Consider the following 22,524-nt stretch of genomic DNA (forward strand, 5'->3'; position numbering starts at 1 on the left):
AGCCCAGGGTCGTTTATTTTTCAATAATCTAACATTAAAAAACAACAACAAATAACTCCTGGGATCGATGTCCCAGTGAAGTGTTGAAACCATTGAAAGAGTGGCACAGTGTAGAGATGAATACATTGTGTGGTGTGAACTGTAGAAATAGGTACCCATTGGCATAGCTAGAGGGGGTGCAAAGCATTAAGTCTTGCAGGGATCCTCATCGTGGCATGCAGGCAGCCCCTCCCCTTCAGAGCACAAAACAGAGGCATATGTCTGAAATGGCTCCAAAGGGGATGGGAAAGGGGCCACTTGCATGTGATGGTGAGGCTTCCTGCAAAACCTAGTGCTCTGCACCCCCTTCTAGCTATGCCACTGAGGCATCCTGATCTAGTACCGCTCCATTCTTCATATTACTGCCATAGTTGTTGCTGCAAACTTTATAAAACAATGCAGAAGGGACAAGCATCCAATAAAGGAACAGCAAAGAGTTCGGCGGCACTGTAAAGTCTGATTAATTGTGGCAGAAGCTTTTGTGGGCTAGATCCCACCACATCAGATGCATCAAATGTTTTCCCCCATTGGCAGGTATGTGCGAGTCTTCTCAGAATACTGAGAAAATAATTGTAAAGTGAGGCCAAAAGGCTATTTAGTGCAGGGGGAACTGTCTGCAATAATCCTATACATTGTTGGCAACCTTCAGTCTCGAAAGACTATGGTATCGCGCTCTGAATGGTGGTTCTGGAACAGCGTCTAGTGTGGCTGAAAAGGCCAATTCGGGAGTGACAATTCCTTCCACACCAGGAGCAAGTGCAGTCTGTCCCTGGTCTGTCTCCCTGGCTATGGGCCTTCCTTCTTTGCCTCTTTGCCTCAGACTGTTGGCCAAGTGTCTCTTCAAACTGGGAAAGGCCATGCTGCACAGCCTGCCTCCAAGCGGGCCGCTCAGAGGCCAGGGTTTCCCACTTGTTGAGGTCCACTCCTTAAGGCCTTCAGATCCCTCTTGCAGATGTCCTTGTATCGCAGCTGTGGTCTACCTGTAGGGCGCTTTCCTTGCACGAGTTCTCCATAGAGGAGATCCTTTAGGATCCGGCCATCATCCATTCTCACGACATGACTGAGCCAACGCAGGCGTCTCTGTTTCAGCAGTGCATACATGCTAGGGATTCCAGCACGTTCCAGGACTGTGTTGTTTGGAACTTTGTCCTATATAAAGAGTGAATAAATACATGTGTCATCTCCACCTCCTCCTCCAGGGGAGGGGGAGTTTTACCTCCAGGGGCTTCACAAAGGCCACTCCAGACATTGGGGCTGCACTTAATAGGTGCTTTATTTCATCCAAAAAGGTGTTAACAAAAATAGGAGAAAAGTTGTCCTTCCATGCCAGGCTGACTTCACCCTTTCTTACTACCTGCCCTTGGAGGGGCTTGACAAATGGCTTAAGCGCAGGCTGTCCTGCAGTAATCAAGCACAAGTCAGGGTCTTGCAAGTTACTAGAGACCCCAGCCACTTGCTCTTTCACAAGAGTTCCCCAGTCCCTCTCTGGGATGGGCTCAGGGTCCCTGGGAATCCTGCCTCTGCCTCACCCCCAGGTGGACATGGGTTGGGCTCATCCACCTACTCCCCAGACCTCCTTCCATGAGCTTGTAGCAAACCCATGTTCTTCTTCCCAGATTCTTCTCCATTCCTCTTTATCTTTCACCTGTTGCTCCAGGTCCAATTCACCCTCTTTCCTCGTACCACCTCCTCCTCCATATCTGGGCTCCCCCATGTTTCTTTGTCACTTTCTCCTCACTCACTCTCCTTCCATGGCCAGTGGGTGTCCTTTCTAGACTCTCCCTGCCTCTGCCTCCCACCTCACTTCTGCTTTCATCTCCCTTCCTGGCTTTGCCTTCACTCCAGTGCCTTCAAGCCTTCTTGCTTGCTCTGATGCTACCTCTCGTCACCTTCAGCTCCTCCCTTTTTAAATGGGTAGTAGAACCAGCCCCAGCCCTGCTTCCTTCAAGCCTCCCAGCAGACAACTGAGAGGGGGTAACAGCTGATGACATCTATGGCTGTTGCTTCACTGCCCAGCTGATCAGTGAGCCATAAGTTCCACCTGATGCAGCAACTGTTACTCTGCACATGCCCAATCTTGTCTGATCTCAGAAGCTAAACAAGGTCAGGCCTGGTTAGTACTTGGATGGGAGACCGCCTTGGAATACTGGGTGCTGTAGGCTTATACCATAGTCTTTCGAGACTGAAGGTTGCCAACCAAGTTCCACCTGCTAGACGATTGGTGAGGTCCTGCACTCCATCAACCCACAGCACCCACCATAGCTGTCCAGGGCTTACAACAGGGGTGTCCAATGTTTTTGGCAGGAGGGCCACATCGTCTCTCTGACACTGTGTTGGGGCCCAGAGAAAAAAAGAATTAATTTACATTTCAAATTTGAATAAATTTATATAAGTTTACATAAATGAATATATTAAAGATGAATTTATACGAATGAATGAAGGTCTTGCAATAGCTCAAGGCCTATAAAAGGCCTGGTACAAAGCAAGGCCAGCCTTTCCTTTGCTGCTGCTACTGCATCACAGATGTCAAACAGCAAGCAGTGGAGGGAGCCCTCATCCAACAGCTCACGCGAGAGGTTAAACAGTCGCCCTCAAACTGAGAGCAGTTGCCTCGGGCCAGTGTGGGCTCCAACAAATCTCTGGAGGGCCAGAGGCTCATTGGACACTGGGGGCTCCCTGAGGGCCACATTGAGAGGCCTTGAGGGCCCCAAGTGGCCCCAGGGCCGGGGTTTGGGCACCCCTGGCTTACAACATGATAAGAACAATGATCACCCTCTGCAGCAGCAATTGTGGAAACAAACATATTGGATCTGTCTTTGCAATCAGCACTTTAAATCAACTTCCCAACATACACCTCTGATTTGTTCCCACTGCCTGAAATTGCTTCAATGGGCTGCTTGAATGCCGCGGTGAGGCTCCCTGCAAAACTTAGTGCTTTGCGGCCCCTCTGGCTGCGGGACTAATCAAAGGTTTTCTGATAATTGGATTAATATATGTGTAAACATATTAGTAATGTCCACTGAGAACTGGAGAAAGCCAAAGGCAAACATTTAATTTCTTCTTCAAGATTGACCCAAGTCTGCAATATTCACTTACGTGTGTAATCGGAATAACTTTGTGCATGAATAAGGAATTATCATTAGACTAAAGCCTTCAGAGAATAGATACCCAAATTAACTGTGAAGCAAAAGTCTACAATTCTCTCTTGCATGTCCCTGAAGACCAGCTAACCTAGATGTTCACAGGACATCTTTGTAATTAAATCATAGTGGCATATTAATTGTGCAACTCACTGGATCTTTGTAGATAAAGGTCCACAAAACCAATTACACCTTTCCCAGTGGAATTAATTTTGTTCCCTGCACTGGTGCATTGAATCTAATTCTTGCACATTTCCTTTTATCCTAAAAGAATGATACAGATTGTTATCTGTAGACAAGGGTCTCTTGGGGCCAGACTAGATTTGATAGGGTAGCCATGGTTCTTTAATCACAAGCCTACATATGATATGGGGTGGGTGGTGATCTCACATAAATACAAGTGTACTGTTGATGGGAGTGTAACCTTCCTTGGCCTTACCTTCCTGCAGACCATCACCTGGACTCCTTTTCGTCCAGCCATTTTCCTACTGGTTATGAGCTAGCCTGCAACAAAATTTTTTGGGCTGATGGACCTTGCAAGGTAAGATGAAGGTGGGGTGAAGGGTCTGTTTTCTTCACCTGTGAGAAGCATGTGCACCACCATTGGACTATGTGCCCACCCAAGATTCCAAAATCTGTGTAGTTTAATGGCTAAGGGCCCATTCCTAACCAGTGTATGCCGGCTTACTTCTGGTGCACACTGTTGCAAGCATGCCGTAAGGCACATCTGTGGCCCTCAGTGCTGGTGCTAGCTCAGCTCCGGCTGGTGCTGGGCTAGCGGTGGTGGACCACCTCTTCTCCGCTGCTCTGTGGTCACGTGGACCAATGGGCAGCAGAGATGTCGGTAGGGACGGGGGGGAGGCAGGAAGGAGGTGTTCCAGGGCAGAGGGATCAGGCAGAGGGTGGGGAGAGGATGAGGAAGAGGTGTGCCAGGAGAGGGAGTGGAGCAGGAAGGAGGTGGGACCGGTGGAGCTTCACTTCACCAGACCCTGAGCCTCCATGTTGGGCTACTGGCCCAACACGGAGGCTCTTGATTCTATGCCAACACTTTGGTCACTGTAGAATCAAGTAGCCCCATTGTGGGGCTACTCATCTTACCCAGGAGAGGGGGGACAAAAGTCTTACCCAGGGAAGGGGGACGAGCCGGCATTGTCCAGTTAGCATGCAAGATGCAGTGGCAGTCATTTTCAGTGCCGCTGCAGCCATGGGTGCCAGGCAGTTCAGAACTGGGTTGTGAGACAGCACTGAAAAGGTGTGTGCTGTATCCAGTGTGATTTAAATTCCTTTACCCCTCTGTAAGCCTCCTGTGCAATAGGTCTCCTTGGACCTGCACCAGCTCTTTATTTGGCTCTAGTACAAGAAGGGAAAGGGGGAGACTGCCAAAAGTTGGGATAGGATCCAGTGTGTGCCATTGCCCCCAGATCCACCTCCTCTTGCAGCCTCCATGCCCACATTCCAACTCCTTTCCCACCCCATTTCTCCCCTCTCTGCCTCGGCCACTGCTTTACCTGCTCCAACATGTATGAGAAGGGCTGGCAATGTCCAGTGAGCCTTGCTAAACCTTGTTGCAGCGCACCCAAAATGGCAGTCAACAGAGCACTCTGCGCGCCATTGGTAGCCATTTTGCGACAGCAGACCTCTGTTCCACTGTCGCCAAGTACTACGGCTTGGCAGCCCAGTCCAAAATAGGATTGGGCTGTGAACGACAGATTTAAAGGTTCCCGGTATTGGTCTTGCTTCTGCAATGATCTCAGTAGGGTGGGCTTAGGCAAACCCATGGATGGCAAAGTGGGCCAACCAGGTTGGGCACTGGCCAAGTGCCATCTAGCGTGTGCAGTACAGCACCCTGAGGGCCCAACACAGGGCTTGGATCCTACGGCCCTTGAAAACTTGATAGCGATGGGCAAACCTCATGTTCTCAACCAAGCTTTTCAAATGGGAGAAGAATTTATATTTCGAGTCCACCCGGTGAAACGTTCACATAGACGTTCATCCAGTGAAAGTCTGACACCATCTCCGCTGACATCAGCAGACCACATCAGGGCGAAAAGCCAGTCCGTGACACTGTCGGAGGCATCTCTATCTCAACCTACCACCTCCTGATTCCTGCTGTTGGAGGGTTTATTGAGGGCAGAGCAGACACTCTCTTAATTGGTGACTTAGCAACCAGCAGGCATTCAGGTTCATGTAATGCCTGTGGAGATTTTACCTGGGCTTCTCAGCTACGCGCACATGGACAGGAACGTGCTTGACGAGTATCTATAAATATCTGTTTGCTTCTTTTATTTTTTTTTCCGCTCCCTGGAACAGCTTCACAAGAATCAGCATATTTTCACCTTTACCTTCCATATGTTTGCCCTGCCAGGGAATCAAAAGCAAAAGCCAATTACGATGGCCCTGTTACAGATGTTAACTATGAAATAAACATCGGAAAGGGAGAATAGAGGGACCAGGTCTTGTGATCGTGCTGCTTTTGCAGTCCGCTTTTCAGCACAACAGTCTATTTGATCTCTGTAAACCTCATCAGAGCGGTAATTAAGGAAAGTGACATCTGATGATCGTAACTGCCTTGCAACAGAAAAACCTTCACCTCTGGTTTGGTGAAGACGCCTCATTGGTAGAACTGCATGCACATGGCCATGCGTACACACATAGATCGCATCAGGGTAATCCATGAAGCTTGTACATTTACTTCCAGTGTTTCATAAACATTGTGGGCAGTGTTAAAAAGTGTTCCTTTTCAGCCGTTTTCTGGCACTCCTTGCTAAAGTGTCTTCTTCATCCAATGGCGCACCAAAGTCATTTGGCACCCGAGGCCCATACATTTTTACACCTTCTCATGAAAAAATTATTTTAAGTGCGTATTTATATTTGGTATATGTGGTAGACTTAAAAAATTATTTTAAGTGCGTATTTATATTTGTATATTTATATATAACTTTGTATATATAATCATACCAATAACCTGTGGCATACCAATAAGCTGTGGTAGACCACAGCTGCGATACAAGGACATCTGCAAGAGGGATCTGAAGGCCTTAGGAGTGGACCTCAACAAGTGGGAAACCCTGGCCTCTGAGCGGCCCGCTTGGAGGCAGGCTGTGCAGCATGGCCTTTCCCAGTTGGAAGAGACACTTTGCCAACAGTCTGAGGCAAAGAGGCAAAGAAGGAAGGCCCATAGCCAGGGAGACAGGCCAGGGACAGACTGCACTTGCTCCCAGTGTGGAAGGGATTGTCACTCCCGAATCGGCCTTTTCAGCCACACTAGACGCTGTGCCAGAACCACCTTTCAGAGCGCGATACCATAGTCTTTTGAGACTGAAGGTTGCCAATACTGATACATACCAATAAAACACGTTTCTCTTGTGGGTTGCTGCAGCCAGCACTAGCCAAATGACAGGTGCAACCAGGGTTATCCCTGCTGCTGCTATCACCACCATCTTGGGGCGGCCTCTCGGACACCTCCCTGAAGCCTGGCACCTGGGGCTGCCCCCCAGCCACCCTCTTCATATGCCACTGTCTTCACCTATTCATTTACAGCGTGAGTTCCTATGATTGCCCTTGCTCTCAGTGATGTCATCAGTAGTAAAATTTGATTGGCTGTGTAGCACTGTGATGTTATCCCATTTAGGGAATGCTCCATCATTAGAATAACACACTGCCCTCAGTTGGCTTCATTTACCCTCAGTAATGTCAACATGTGGCCAAATGCATAGTTCCGTGTCACTATATAAGAACATAAGAACAGCCCCACTGGATCAGGCCGTAGGCCCATCTAGTCCAGCTTCCTGTATCTCACAGTGGCCCACCAAATGCCCCAGGGAGCACGCCAGATAACAAGAGACCTCATCCTGGTGCCCTCCCTTGCGTCTGGCATTCTGACACAGCCCATATCTAAATGTTCTATATGTTCATATATGTTTTATATGTTCTCTTATTGACTGGGATCATCCATTTGACCAATCCAGCAAGAAAAAAAGCAGTAGCAGTAGCAGGGATGAAAAAGGAGCCTGTCCAGTGCAATAGCAACAGTAAAAAGTAATTTAATGTGGCATCATCAATGTGCTTGGTGCTTTACATGGACAAATTCCTGCACCCAAAGTCTCACAGCCTATTAATAGACACAAGGGAGATGCCTGAGGGACTAGCAGCTGGTTAAGTGGAGGAAGAATATGCAGTTATTTCATATACGTATATCTACATTGCCCAATCCAATTGATCTCTACCACTGCTGGAATTAGCATTCCGGCAGCAGTGGCTGCTTTATGGCTGTTGCAAATGGTGATCTTGCACCTTATAAAACCATGGTTGCAACATGGCCACTGACAGCGTGCAGAGTGCTCATTCGGCAGCCATTTTTGGAGCACCGCCGCAAGAGTGCTCCTGTCTTTTGCCAGACCCTGATGTGGCCTCCAGAGCAAGTTAGACAGCAGCAGGGGTGAAAATGGGCTTGGAGTGGGGAGGAATGTGGCAGGGAGGCTGTGATAGGGATGGATCTGACTGCAGTGGCATAAGAACATAAGAACAGCCCTACCGGATCAGGCCATAGGCCCATCTAGTCCAGCTTCCTGTATCTCACAGGGGCCCACCAAATGCCCCAGGGAGCACACCAGATAACAAGAGACCTGCAAGGCTTTCTAGGAATTGTAGTTAAGAACATAAGAACAGCCCCACTGGATCAGGCCATAGGCCCATCTAGTCCAGCTTCCTGTATCTCACAGCGGCCCACCAAATGCCCCAGGGAGCACACCAGATAACAAGAGACCTGCAAGGCTTTCTGGGAATTGTAGTTAAGAACATAAGAACAGCCCCACTGGATCAGGCCATAGGCCCATCTAGTCCAGCTTCCTGTATCTCACAGCGGCCCACCAAATGCCCCAGGGAGCACACCAGATAACAAGAGACCTGCAAGGCTTTCTGGGAATTGTAGTTAAGAACATAAGAACAGCCCCACTGGATCAGGCCATAGGCCCATCTAGTCCAGCTTCCTGTATCTCACAGCGGCCCACCAAATGCCCCAGGGAGCACACCAGATAACAAGAAGACCTGCAAGGCATTCTGGGAATTGTAGTTAAGAACATAAGAACAGCCCCACTGGATCAGGCCATAGGCCCATCTAGTCCAGCTTCCTGTATCTCACAGCAGCCCACCAAATGCCCCAGGGAACTCACCAGATAACTTCCCTGCCTCAGGCATAACTTCCCTGCCTCAGCAGCCTCCCTGACTCTGTTCTCTGTTCAGATTTGCACCAGCGAAATTGCTGGTGCAGGTCCAAGGAAATCCATTGTGGAGCAGAAGGCATATACAAGGGTAAGGGAATTTAAATCTCCGTTCCCCTTCAAAGCCTCCCAATCTGCCCCCCTGCGGGATACAGTGGGCTCCTTTTCAGTACAGCTGCACCAGCAAGCAGAGTAATCAGCAGAAGAACCTTTTCCTATTGGAAATAGGATTTGGCTCTTAATTTGACAATAGATTGGATAGAGAGAATAGAGACAGGAGTCCAAGGTAAAACCAAGTCTTTGAGTTTGCTCCACAGGGTAGATAGTGACATTGGCGACGGGTAGGGAGAGAGTAGGAGAAGAGGAGAGCTTGGGAGAGAAGATAAGAAGCTCTGTCTTGGACCTCTTGAGCCTATGAGAATGATGAAGCATCCAAGACAGAGAGATGGAGGGAGAAGGTTCTGTGCCAGAGGGGTAGAACTTTGAAAAAGGCAGTTCTGGGGCTTCTAGCAAGCAGAGTAATCAGCAGAAGAACCTTTTCCTATTGGAAATAGGATTTGGCTCTTAATTTGACAATAGATTGGATAGAGAGAATAGAGACAGGAGTCCAAGGTAAAACCAAGTCTTTGAGTTTGCTCCACAGGGTAGATAGTGACATTGGCGATGAGTAGGGAGAGAGTAGGAGAAGAGGAGAGCTTGGGAGAGAAGATAAGAAGCTCTGTCTTGGACCTCTTGAGCCTATGAGAATGATGAAGCATCCAAGACAGAGAGATGGAGGGGTGGAGGGAGAAGGTTCTGTCCCAGAGGGGTAGAACTTTGAAAAAGGCAGTTCTGGGGCTTCTAGCAAGCAGAGTAATCAGCAGAAGAACCTTTTCCTATTGGAAATTCTACCACCCAGCTAGGTTCCTGCAATTAATACACACGCACAGGAGCAGAGGTTGTTCAGAACTACTCTGCTTCAGTGGTATAGCTACAGGAAGGGTGGTGTGGTAAGTATGACAGGCACCACAACTGTCTTGTAAGCAGCCCCTTGTAAGCAGCTCCTTGTAAGCAGCCTTTCCCACTTGCTGTTGGAACCATTCTGGGCAGTGATGGTATTGCAAGGTACGCCTCGCCTGGAATGGTTCTGATAGCAAGTGGGAGGGGCTGCTTATAAGTGTTGTGGAGCCTGCAGTACTTACTGCCACCCTTCCTGTAGCTACACCACTGATTTACTTACAGTTCTCAAGCATATACATCTTCTGAGATATCAGAGGCTCCTACTGCTTATGGAACAAAGGACCCTATAGCTTTGTGTGGGTGTGAGGGGATAATGGTTGCCTGCCATTATGGAGACAAGAGCTTAGAAATCTGCGTCCTCCTCCAATGGACAAAGAGGGAGAGAGGAAATATGGGAGGAAGGGAGGAATGAAGTTGCACAAAGGGACACTCCTCCTACAGGTATCACAGAGAGCAGGTCAAGGGTCTCAGATGTCTGGATAATATATTGTGTGTCTTCGTCCCGTCCCCCGAGCTCTGCAGGCAACCTTTGCACCCAAATCCTGGCAAGAACTGGGTGTCAACGGTGTGTGGATTGTATTGAAAACCATGGGATTGGATGAGATTAGCTAGGGACAGGATGTAGAGAGAGCATGACAGTGGATCAGGAAAAGTTCCCTGAGGACACTGAGAGAGAGATGGAACGGAAGAGAGAGAGGAAGAGCTTTCCCCTGTGAAAACATTGAATGGATGGGCAGACAGGTCAGAAGAGAACCATCTGAGGACAGAATGGTGGAGGCTGGGCATAAAGACAGAGCAATTGGCTGTGTTGAATGCAACTGAGGTATCAAGGAGGTTGAAGGCAGCATGGAGACTTCTCCATCTGGCAGGGAGAGAACCTTTGGTGCTTTATGCCAGAACAGTTTCATTGGGTCTCAAGGGGCACAAGTCAGCTTGGAAGGAATCCAGAACAGAGTTGTAGGGGAGAACATGGGGGCAGCAGGAGACAGCTGCACACTCCATGAGTTTGGAGGCAGAGGGCAGAAGGGAGGTAGCAGTCACTGGAAACAGAGGATGACAGGTTCATCATGTAGTGGAGAGAAGGGATTTGGCTGGGGAGGTGGTAAAGTTAGAGAAGAGGTTCTGAGGCTGCTGAGTGGACTGGCTCATAAAACTACAGCAGTGTTCTTTAGTCAGATAGATGAGCTGAATTTTATTTGCAACCTGGAATATTGTGATTATTGGAAATTTTGAACATTTCAGCAATTTTTCTCTAGCAAAGGGGTACAAAATGCAAGGACTTTTGGGCCAGAACTGATATGCAGGAGAGGAAGGACAGGAATATTGAGCTATTCACCAGATAGGGAGCTATATAGGTGTCAAGATAGGGCCACTTCAAGCCCCTGGGAGCACTGTAACCAGTGGTGACTCCAGCTTTTGGAGTCTCTGGAGCCAATATCCTTCAAGCACCCTACAGTGTTGTATACTTCCTAATTTTGGAAAGCACATGTGTGAGCCGGCAACACCCCCCCAAAAAAAGTGTCGGGAAACCAGACAGCAAATTGATGCAAGTCCTCCTTCATGGGGTGAAGGTGAACTTTCACCTGTTTGCTGGGTAGCTTTCCAAGCAGTGTACCTTTGACAGTGCCTGGCTGGGCAGGTGGACAGATAACAGTCCTTTCTCATTTCCACCCTGATTGCTACAAGTGGCAGCACAGACTCATCTGCTGCCCACTGCCTCCATGATAGCCTCCCCAGTGGACCCAGTGGACCACCTGGCTTATCAGGTGATGGGGGAAGTGGCTGCAACTGCAAATGGCCCCAAAAGGGTGGGGAGCTGTTGCGGCTGCCATGGGGATTGTCCAGGCCGGGGTGGGGGCCCTTGTATGGGCCCTGGTCACCCGTTTATGCCCATCAGGTCTACTTGTGAAGCCACCTAGATCTGAACATTCATAAAAGTGTAAAGCACAAAGCAACGGGCTTCAGAAGCAGGATCTTCAGAAGCAGGATCAGAAGCCAGCATGCCTCCAGCCACCCAAGTTCTTAAGCCAGGCAGAAACCTCGTAGCCGCCATCATGGAACATGAGAGGTTTGGAAAATGACCTTCGGGAATCTCCTTACTGGTCATACAGACAAATCCAGTCCAGGCGGGCAGAGGGGGAGGGAGGGAGGGAATCATGAAGGTAGGTTTCCATGTTCCTGGTTGTGTTTTTAATAGGTGAAAAGATCTGTTTGTCAGTGTGCGTGTTTGTGTTTTGGAGCATGCCTCAAGCGAGTGTCTTGTCACCCAGTTTTCCCCCAGAATGTGACAGGAGCTCTGTGTCCATGACAGAAAATTTGCTGAGAATAAATTAAAAGAACAGCAACGCAGCCACCCCGACACAGCAACAAGCTGTTAGATTCTCCTGTGTGGCACTGATGACAGCTGCCAACTTGTCTCATGGAACTTTGTGATGGAAACGGCCCTCGCCGACCTCATCAGCTTTCTGGGCTGCCCTACAACGGCTCCATGTATCCTTTGCGTCTCATGCTTATTACCTGTGACTCGCTTGACACAGCCAGGCATGTGGCAGCACAAACATAATATGGCTTTAATCCACAGCTGTCAATGACAACTGGGTAATGATTCCAGAAACAAAGCAGTCCGGAGAGGCTGGTTTTCCAGCCTTTTGGCAGAAAACCCGCGTACAGGTTTCTGGTGACAGGTAATGCAACCGACAGTTTGACAGGCCCGATTTAGGTGTGCACGGCCAATCAGAAGCAACCAGATGTGACCAGGAGTGTGTTTGGTTGTGCGTGGAACTGGCAATTAGCCAGTATTTGGGACTGGTACGCTGGGGGAAAATGACAGACGAAGTAAAATGGTACACGCATGGAGAGTTTTGCCACTTGTCATCAACAGAAGTCCCCCTAAGTCTTTGGCATGTCTCATTATCAGCTACTCTGTTTTCCTGAGAAGAATGAATCTACTTTCACCAGCCCTTGCCATGGAATGGCAAGAGAAATTCAGCAGACCCTCTACATTTGTGGGTCCTCTATCTGTAGATTTAACCATCCGCAGATACGGAGGGTTCACATGGATGCTCCTGGAGTCTCCTCACAATTACTAACTGGAGCCCCCAGAGGCCTCTTCTGGGTCACACTTGGCCGGCAACCCAGTCTATTGGCCTCCGCAGGTCTTAAAATGGTCCAAGGAAACCTCTGGAAGCCACTTCCTGTTTTCAGAATCAACTTCCAGTTTGACCAGAAGTAGCTTTCAGAGGCTTCGACATGCCATTCTAACAGAGGCATATGGAGTGAGTTGCCAGCCTGGCACGACCCGGGAAAGGTCTCTGCGAATGAGGATCCTCTGTGTATATATTTTAATGTGGGGAAGGAGACTGGAGAAATACCAGTCCAAAGTGGCTGACTTTGTTGAATTTACATTGATGTCCCTTGTGAGAAATACTTATGATGTGGAAGGGAGATTTAACATCTTCAGGCTGCAATCCTATAGAGGTTGTAGTGATTCCGTACCTGGAACCCCTGTGAATGCTGGAATCTGTGATGATGAAATCTGTGGTTAGGTTGGACCTCTGGACATGATTGGAAGCATCTTCTAATTGCATCTAGAGGTGTTCTGAAGCCCATAGAAGAAGGTGCTTCTGGTTGTGTCCAGAAGGAACTCTGTGGGTCCTCTGTGGTTTGGAATCTGTGGTTTGGAATCTGTGGTGGGTCAAATTCATGGGTTCTGAATCTGCTGATAAAGAGGACCCACTGCATATACTTATTTGATAGTAATTCCCACTGAATAACATGGGAGTTAATTCTGAGTAAGCATGTATAGCAGTGCTTCTCAAACTGTAGGTTGAGACCCACTAGTCACAAGCCAATTTCAGGTGGGTCCCCATTCATTTCAATATTTTATATTAGACTTGATGCTACCATGGTACGTGACTGCATTAGGGAAAATGTTACAGACGTGTACTTTCAACAGGCTACTCTGTATATGCTTTTAACAAAGATAGTAAATGGGATTTACTCTTGGGTAAGTGTGGGTGGGATTGTAGCCTAGGATTGTTAAACATTTTCCTGCTTGATGATGTCACTTCCGGTCATGACATCACTTCCGGCGGGTCCTGTCAGATTCTCATTCTAAAAAGTGGGTCCTGGTGCTAAATGTGTGAGAACCACTGATGTATAGGATTGTGTTGCCAGACACATGTTGTAGACCTGTACCTAGTTACTAGCATTAGGAACCCTAAAGGAAATGTGAAAGACATTTGGGTTGTCCCAAAGAGCCCTAAGAACCCACAGAAAACCTGAGTGCAGCTTGTCAAGTCAAGGCAAGTATTCTGGGTTTCTCCAGACATCCAAAGGGAGCTTTAGTAGGATTCAGAGGAATGTCTCCGCATCATTTTGCATGTCCCAGTTTTAGATAAAGTGCTTTGTGTAGACAGAAGCCCTCTTCTCTTGCAATTTTAAGGGAGGGAATTCAGGTGAATGAAAAAGTGAAAAGTCTAGTTCAGAGCTGTGTGGAAGAAAGCAACGTTCACTGACAAGAGAAGTGTCTTCTGAACTCAGCTGCTGAGAGGTCCTTGTAGAAGGAAGTGCAAAGTGACTGCTAATGGTTCCTCACAGCAAAAATGTCTGTCCCACTCCCCCACCCTGCTGGTGGGGGCTAATGCTCAGGAGGTAGGAAGGAATCCCTGCGTTTGAAAGATATCAGATAAGACTTGGGGAAGGGGTGGCATCGCTGTAGTTACAGGGAGAGGGTAAGAGCATGGCAGAAACACACAAACCAGGAGTTGCATCTGTATATTAAACTGGAAGTCGCTTCCGGTCGCTTCCGTGAGGCAACTGTATGCAGCCCAGGGGGAGGTCAATGGAGTGGGTCACAGGCCCAGTGCAACCCAGAAATGGCCTTCAGGGTCTCCGAATGAAGCATAGTGGCACCACAAGGAGCATCATGCTGAGACCCACCAGAGAGGACAAGGTGGGTCATGGCTCTAAAAGTTTGGGATATGCTGTATAGTTTTGGAAACTAAGGGTGCAATCCTAGCTTGCGCTGCATCCAGTGCAGGATTGTGGCCAGCAGCGGCTTAGCCAGAGGCAAGGGGAAACTTTTCCCCTTACCCCTGGGTAAGGGCTGCTGGTCCCAATGTGTCTCTTTAGATTTGCACCACCTCATGAGGTACCACAAGTCCGAGGAGAGCGGAGCAGCTTGAAGCCACTCCGTTCTCCCTGGGGATGGGGGTTGGGAGACTGCTGGATCCCAGCCCCGCCTCCCTCTCCTCACCCACCCATCCCCAGGGTCACCCATTGCCAACCCTCCCCCCGCCAAGGAACGCCTCCCTCCCTCCCCCTCCCTGCCTCCCCCACACCTAAGAACATAAGAACATAAGAACAGCCCCACTGGATCAGGCCATAGGCCCATCTAGTCCAGCTTCCTGTATCTCACAGCGGCCCACCAAATGCCCCAGGGAGCACACCAGGTAACAAGAGACCTCATCCTGGTGCCCTCCCCTACATCTGGCATTCTGACTTAACCCATTCCTAAAATCAGGAGGTTGCGCATACACATACCTACCTGTCACCCTTGCGCTGGCTCATTCGAGCCGACGCAGGAACCGCAAGGAAGCCAGCGCGGAGGCCTCCATAGGTGGCTTCCTCCCACGGAGGCGAAAACAAGCTTTACGGCACGTTTGCGACCCTCCCAGGCCGAACCGAAGGTTTGGATTGCACCCTAAATCATATGAGCTTCCATTAAAACACAGCTATAGGAAGACTTTGTGCATGAGAGGGTATTAAAATGGTGTTTTGTTTATTTTTAACAGCAGCAGCATAGAGCATAAATTGTCAAGTTTTTCGAACGTTAAGGCAGGCAGTTATTTGAGGGTTATAATGATGCATCTGCTACTAGAGGCTATTTACCTCTCCTAGGATCTTCATGCATTCGTGTAACATAAACAAGTGTTTTATAAAAATTAGATAATATTATGCTCCAGGATTTGTTCTGAGAAAAACTGGCTGACTGTCAGTGCTTACAACAGTCTGATGACTATTCGTCTGGTTAGTTACAGCTTAGGAAACACTCTTAGAGCCCAATCCTTTCGGCTGCAGCGAGAGTGGCACACCTGCACCACCAGCTCTGGGTGTCACAGACATGCCATAAAGCATGTTCTCTGTACCCCAGGAGTAAGTGGCACTGGCAGGGAGGCTTGTGCTGCTCCAGCAGTGCCCCAAAGAGGCCCCAGCTGCTGGCAGTGGAAAGTGAGTGCTGGCCAGCGTGGGGGGCATGGAGGCAGACCTGGGCCGAAGGAGGACAGAACAGGGGGTGAGGGGGACCAGCCTGGCTTGGGAAGGGGAGTGACAGAGGCCTCCTCTGCCAGATCCTATCCTGCATGTTGGGCTCAGAAATCCGACACGAGACTTCTCAAGTCTGCGCCAGTGATTGGCGCAGGGAGGATAGGATTGGGCTACTTGGCTTCAATCCTGCATGCAATTACCTGGAGTTCAAATCCCACTGAACTCATTGGGAATCGAGGTCAGGAGACATGCCTAGGAGTGTGGTGTTAATAACTTCAATGAAGTGGTTAATTGTTCTGGGGTGATTTCACCACACATCTGCATTGTCATCTTTTTGCGATGGTTTCATTGAAAGAGCACTAGGGTTACTTTTTACACTCTCACATAACACCAGAACCAGGGGACATCCACTAAAATTGAGTGTTGGGAGAGTTAGGACAGACAAAAGAAAATATTTCTTTACTCAGCGTGTGGTTAACCTGTGGAACTCCTTGCCATAGGATGTGGTGATGGCGTCTGGCCTGGATGCCTTTAAAAGGGGATTGGACAAGTTTCTGGAGGAAAAATCCACTACGGGTTACAAGCCATGATGTGCATGTGCAACCTCCTGATTTTAGAAATAGGCTATGTCAGAATGCCAGATGCAAGGGAGGGTGCCAGAATGAGGTCTCTTGTTATCAGGTGTGCTCCCTGGGGCATTTGGTGGGCCACTGTGAGATACAGGAAGCTGGACTAGATGGGCCTATGGCCTGATTCAGTGGGGCTGTTCTTATGTTTTGTTTATTTGAATTCATATTGTAGCATTCTTAAAAGAAAATGTATTTATTTCAGTATTTTTATATCGCCTTTTTCTATTTTTACCCAGGCTCAAGGTGGTTTACATAGGCAGTTTAGTCATAAACTACCTTTTTTCACATGGGGTTTTTACGTATTGTTCTGTGAGGCACAGAACCCTCAGTTCATCAGATGTTTCCATCCAAGTGTGGCCAGCACCCTGTCTGTGCTCTGCCCTTCCAAAGCATCACAGCAGCTGCAATCAGGGCTGGCCTGAGGAAGTTTTGGCCATTTGGGCCTAATCAGATTCCACGCCTTTAATGGGGGGCGGCGTGGGGGTGCACTGGGGTGGTCAGCAGAGCACCTGCAGCCTCCACCTTGCTCTGTAGCTGACGCTCCAGCATGGAATCTTCCATGTCAGGCATCACAAGGACAGCATGGCGAGTGGAGCATTACTGTGGGACTGTGGGTCTGTTCATGTGTAACTTTAACATTGAAAACATTCATTTCACAATACAGTACATTTTTCTTGTAAGTTATTTTCCAAAGCGTAGCTCACAATACAAATCCAGGTGTAGCAACGCAACGCTACTTGGGAAGCACCCAGGGCTTAGAACCTTGGTGCCTGAGGGAGAGTGCTAAAAGCAGAAGCACTCTGAGGGTTTGAAAGTTCGAACTAGAGCAGCAAGGAGTAAGAGCAATGAATGAGACACAGCAGACATTCATTCAGAGGGTTGATGCAGGAAGAGCTGAGCCGGAAGTAGGATGGTATGAGATCAAGAGAGAAGTCCGTCCTCCCGGCTAGCTTCCTCAGACTTTTATTCATTCTCAAAACACATGATACAAAGCTATGCAATAGGGAAAATTACTGAAGGTTGCTAAGATTATACTGGCTGCCTACTAGCTAGTTCTAGCTTGACCACAATACACACTCCTAAGATATGCGCTTCTTCATAACATCCTCTGTTTACCGGCTCTGGGCGAAGACTCAGCATGATTTCCAAGGCTGCGCCGAGTGTGCTCTTTGCGCAGACGCAGAGTGTGCTCTGCCTTGTTGCCAACATACTGAGGCTAAGGCCAGCGCCTCTACATAAACACTACATCCAGGTGCCTTGGTTTTGTGAGGCAATCAGAACTCCCAGAGGTCTTTTCTAGCTGAGATTCAAATCCCACCCAGAGCAATTTTAACTTCACCTCCTTTCTTGCTTCCCACCCTCCCTCCTTCCAGGCTCAATACCTAGAGCTGGTTTTGCCTTGAATACTCTCTCCATTCACGTGGGACAACCTGTTCAGGGCTGAGTGTGCTGCCTACAGCATCCCCCAGAATCTTCCGCATTGCATAGGGGTTCCTTGGCATCTATGCAAGGCTTATTTGACAGGCACATTGATGCGAAGTGAAGACAGAATGTTTGAAGAGAGCTGTTGTAGATGAATGAACCAAAACACAACAAATCATGCACGTGGGTGGCTCCTTTGTGCCTCTTGCAAAGTTGTGGTGAGGACTGTAATCCAATACTGAATAGTTGTCTGGGAGCAAGGTTCACTGAGTGTAGTGGGATGCACTAGCGTAGGTAGAGGGGGTGACGCTGTAAGTACAGCCGGTGCCCCAACGGGCTGCGTAAGCTGCCCCTCCCACTTGTCATGTAGAGTCATGTAGGGCTACGCTACTGGTGAGATGACTTCTGCCTATACCGGCATAGGATCAGGCTGTAAAACCTCTTCCACCATATCTGATTGCTTCTGAGATCACTGTGTTTGGATGCGTTAGTGTGTGGGGAAAAGAATCCTGAAAATGTTCTGACTTTCCCTTCCAAAGGGGTATATTAGAGGTACTGGGGAAAAAGCTGAGGCAGCAGCAAGCCAGTTATTTTTTTAATAAGCAGGGATGCTCCGGCTGCTTTGTTCAGTAATTGACAAAACAACCTCTGGAAGCTTTTTTTAAAAAAAAAATTCTTTGGTTCCTGCCCAACAGAGCAAAGAGCTGACAGGAGTATGTGAAACTAGCTCAATGCAATTTTGTAGTGCTCGGAGCATCCTTTCCAACTGTCCAATTTGGGAGCAGGATCAAGAATTGCATTTTTCTTCTCTTGACATGATGGACTCTGCACTAATTTGGCCTGATTCATGCTGTCAAAAATCCACTCTGGCCCAATGATGATTTCAGCAAGCACTGAAATGGCCACCTGTGGCACTAGGTGACGTAACCATAACAGGGACAGAGTTATTAGCCATGATATCGAATTCCATGTTTATATGTATACCTCTGAATATTAGAATCTGAGAACAATGGATGGATATTAGCCTTGTGCCTTGCTTGTGGGCTTTCTGGACACATCTAGGAAAGCATTTAGGATCAATGAGCCATTGCCATAGGCCCTCTGTAGGATTGGACCATATGTACATATATCTGAGACAATTGTACTGTGTGTGCTTCTCCCGTTTTCCCCTGCCTTCAACACCTTTTCCCTCTCTCTCTCTTTTTCAGTTCTGTCAATATCTAAATTGGAAGACAAACCATATCTCCTATCTCTGGAAAGTAGCTTGTGCATTGATAACATAATAACAGAATACTGTATCGCAGGGGTGGCCAACCTTTCAACTTTAGGGCTGAATTAGGCTGCTTTAGAAGTAGGCTCCTGCAGCCTCCTGATTTCAGAAGTAGGTTACCTCAGAATGCCAGATGCAAGGGAGGGCACCAGGATGCAGGTCTCTTGTTGTCTTGTGTGCTCCTTGACACAGCTGGTGGGCCACCATGAGATATAGGAAGATATAGATACTGGACTAGATGGGCCTTTGGCCTTATCCAGGGGGCTCTTCTTATGTAGGGCTGGACCTTTAACAATAGTGTAGAGCAGGGGTGTCCAAAGTTTTTGGCAGGAAGGCCACATTGTCTCTCGGACACTGTGTCGGCGGCCGGGCAAAAAAAAAAAAGAATTAATTTACATTTAAAATTTGAATAAATTTACATAAGTTTAAATAAATGAATATATTAAAAATGAACTTATATGAATGAATGAAGGTCTTGCGATAGCTCAGGGCCTATAAAAGGCCTTGCACAAAGCAAGGCTGGCCTTTCCTTTGCTGCCACTACTGCATCACAGATGTGAAACAGCAAGCAGTGGAGGTAGCCCTCATCCCACAGCTCACACGAGAGGTCAAACAGTCACCCTCATGCTGAGATCAGTTGTGTAGGGCCAGAGCGGGCTCCAACAAGTCTCTGGGAGGCTCATTGGAGACTGGGGGCTCCCAAAGGGCCGCATTGGGAGTCCTTGAGGGCCGCAAGTGGCCCCAGGGCTGGGGTTTGGGCACCCCTGGTGTAGAGGAGCAAATTTCAGCAGGTACAGCTTGTCAGATGCTACCTGCACCTGCTGAAATTTCTTCTTTTACAGAATTGTTAATGGTCTAGGAGCCCTAAAATTTAAAAATTGGCCAATGCTGCTGGCAAAAAAAGTATAGTAGTAAAAAAACAAAACAAAAAAAACCATGCTGATAATTTTGAATTACATATGCAAATATTTAGTCTTAATTGACAGGTATCAAACCAGCATCCTATGATGCTGAGGCTGCAATCCTAACCACACTTTCCTGAGAGTAAGCCCCATTGAAATAGGACTTACTTCAGAGTAGATTTAGTTAGGATTGTGCCCAAACAAAATGATCTTCAGTACCCTGTAGAGCTGTTTCACATTTGAAACCTTCAGATAGTCATAAGAAACTAAACTAACAGTGCAATCCCAGTTATGTCTACTCAGAGGTAAGCCCCACTGAGCAAGTGAGACTTATTCCTATGTATGTACATAGAGCATTGTAGTCTAAGGCTGCAATTCTATACCTACTTACCTGGGAGTAAGTCCCATAGATCTCAGTGGAACTTACTTCTCAGTAGATTGTGCATAGGCCATTAGGCTACAATCCTATGAATGCTTACTTGGGATTAAGCTTCATTGAACACAGTGATGCTTACTTCTGAGTAAACAGGCATGGGATCAGGACGCTCTGTGCATTGTGCCCCATCATTTTATATGGAACCAAATCCCATTCATTTCAGTGGGATTTTTACAAGTATTACGTTCAACATTGTGGCAGGGAAGCAAGTTCAATTTTTTACTCTGAGTTTAAACATTGCATTTGTATGTACAGAAAATCTGCTCTACGCTGGGAGATGGAAAAATAGGGCAGTTTTTATATCCAGTATGTGAATAAACAGAATTTAACACATAGCAGTGTGTTCTACCGTAGCGCCCACTCTGAAGCTAAGAGAATTTAAAAATAGCACAGAGAGTTCTGTATATTTGTTTTTCTATTTCAGCGAAAATAATATTCCATCATAATGGTGTTCAGTCCTAAACACAGTTCTTTAGAAGCTCCTTCACAAATGGGAATGAATTAACTGGGAACATTTGTTCCCTTACCCAGATGAGACCTCCAAGAGACTGACCTCTCCCCCCCCTCCCCCAAGGACTATATTCCCTTGCAGGACGCAGTATGAGCTGTTTTTGTATACCTGCATTGGTGGAGGAGGAAATATAGGATTGGGCTATGAAGCACACTTGCCTGGGAGTAAGTCTCATAGACTATAACAGGACTTACTTCTGATATGCCTAGGATTGGGCTCTGACTCTCAGAATATCAGCAACCTTAATGAGGACTAGCTGTAAATAAGGGAACAGCAATTAAAAATGAGTGTTGGCAGAGTTAGGACGTACAAAAGAAAATGTTTCTTTACCCAGCATATATTAGTCTGTGGAACTCCTTGCCACAGGATATGGTGATGGCATATGGCCTGGATGCCTTGAAAGGGAGATTGGGCAGATTTCTGGAAGAAAAGTCCATCACAGTTTACAGGCCATGATGGGCATATGCAACCTCCTGATTTTAGAAGTAAGCTACCTAAGAGTGGCAGATGCGAAAGAGGGCACCAAAATGCAGGTCTCTTGTTGTTTGGTGTTGTCTAGTGCTCTCTGAGGAATCTGGTGGGTCACTGTGAGATACAGGAGGCGGGACTAGATGGGCTTTTGGCCTGATCTAGCTGGGTTTTCTTATATAAGTAACCATTCTCACCTGGATTTGGCTGATGCATCATTGCTGCCCCTTGCTATGCCTAAGAATGCATTTCATCAGAACTAATGTTGGTATTATATTTGATCGACTGTACCCAAAACTTCCAATGAAATGATGAATGCCACTTTCACTGTTTGTGTAAACACTACCTTAAAAAAAAAAATCCCATCAGCTCTCTTGGTCTCTTCCAGCTCTCCTTTATGCAACTATTTTTGGAAATGTCACCACCATTTTCCAACAAATGTATGCCAACACGAACCGCTACCACGAGATGCTGAACAATGTGAGAGATTTCTTAAAGTTATACCAAGTCCCAAAAGGCCTTAGTGAACGCGTGATGGATTATATCGTCTCTACCTGGTCAATGTCGAAAGGGATCGACACAGAGAAGGTAGGAGCTCATGACAATTGCTCTTCCGTTAAAGCATTGGGCATTTCAGTATATCAGGCAACTGAGGGCCCAATCCTATCCAACTTTCTAGCACCGAAGCAGCTGCAGTGCAACCCCAAGGTAAGGGAACAAACATTCCTTTATGTTTATGACCCCCCCCCCCCACACACACACACACCGCAGATGCAGTCAACACCCCGTTGGCACAATTGCAGCAGTGCTGGAAAGTTGAATAGGATTGGGTTCTGAGAGAGTGTTGTGACTTTTCTGCTTTCAGTATTGGTTCATTTGAATAATGTTCTTATGATGCTTATTTGAACACTATGGAAGAAGGGCGGGAGGGGCTGTGATCCACAAACTGTAGCACACAACTGCAGAAATTGTTAAGAGAGCAGGATTCAGCCACATGAATTTGCCTGGTAAGGCTATGTTTGGAACTCTTCTTTTCTCATACCAGAGCCACTGGTGCCCTCATTTCACGCTCTCCTCTGTTGTATTAAGTACTCATTTACAGCCCAATCCTGAGCTGCCTGGCGTGTGGGGCTGCAATGGAGCCAAAAATGGCTGCCACCGCATCCTGCACGTTCCAGGCAGCTGCTGCTGGCTCCTTGGGACTTTCGTCCTCTTCCCTTGG

At 47.7% G+C, this 22,524-nt stretch overlaps 1 protein-coding gene across 1 annotated transcript in view; it reads left to right on the forward strand.

The window, feature by feature from the left end:
• The window catches only part of KCNH5 (potassium voltage-gated channel subfamily H member 5), a 199,795-nt gene that overhangs the window by 118,452 nt on the left and 58,819 nt on the right, over positions 1-22,524 (forward strand). The window contains exon 8 of the mRNA XM_066612337.1: positions 21,691-21,890. Within this exon, the coding sequence (XP_066468434.1) occupies positions 21,691-21,890 (200 nt within the window). The remainder of the gene's footprint in view (positions 1-21,690; positions 21,891-22,524) is intronic.

Source organism: Tiliqua scincoides, chromosome 1, assembly GCF_035046505.1.
Source record: "Tiliqua scincoides isolate rTilSci1 chromosome 1, rTilSci1.hap2, whole genome shotgun sequence".
NCBI lineage: Eukaryota > Metazoa > Chordata > Lepidosauria > Squamata > Scincidae > Tiliqua > Tiliqua scincoides.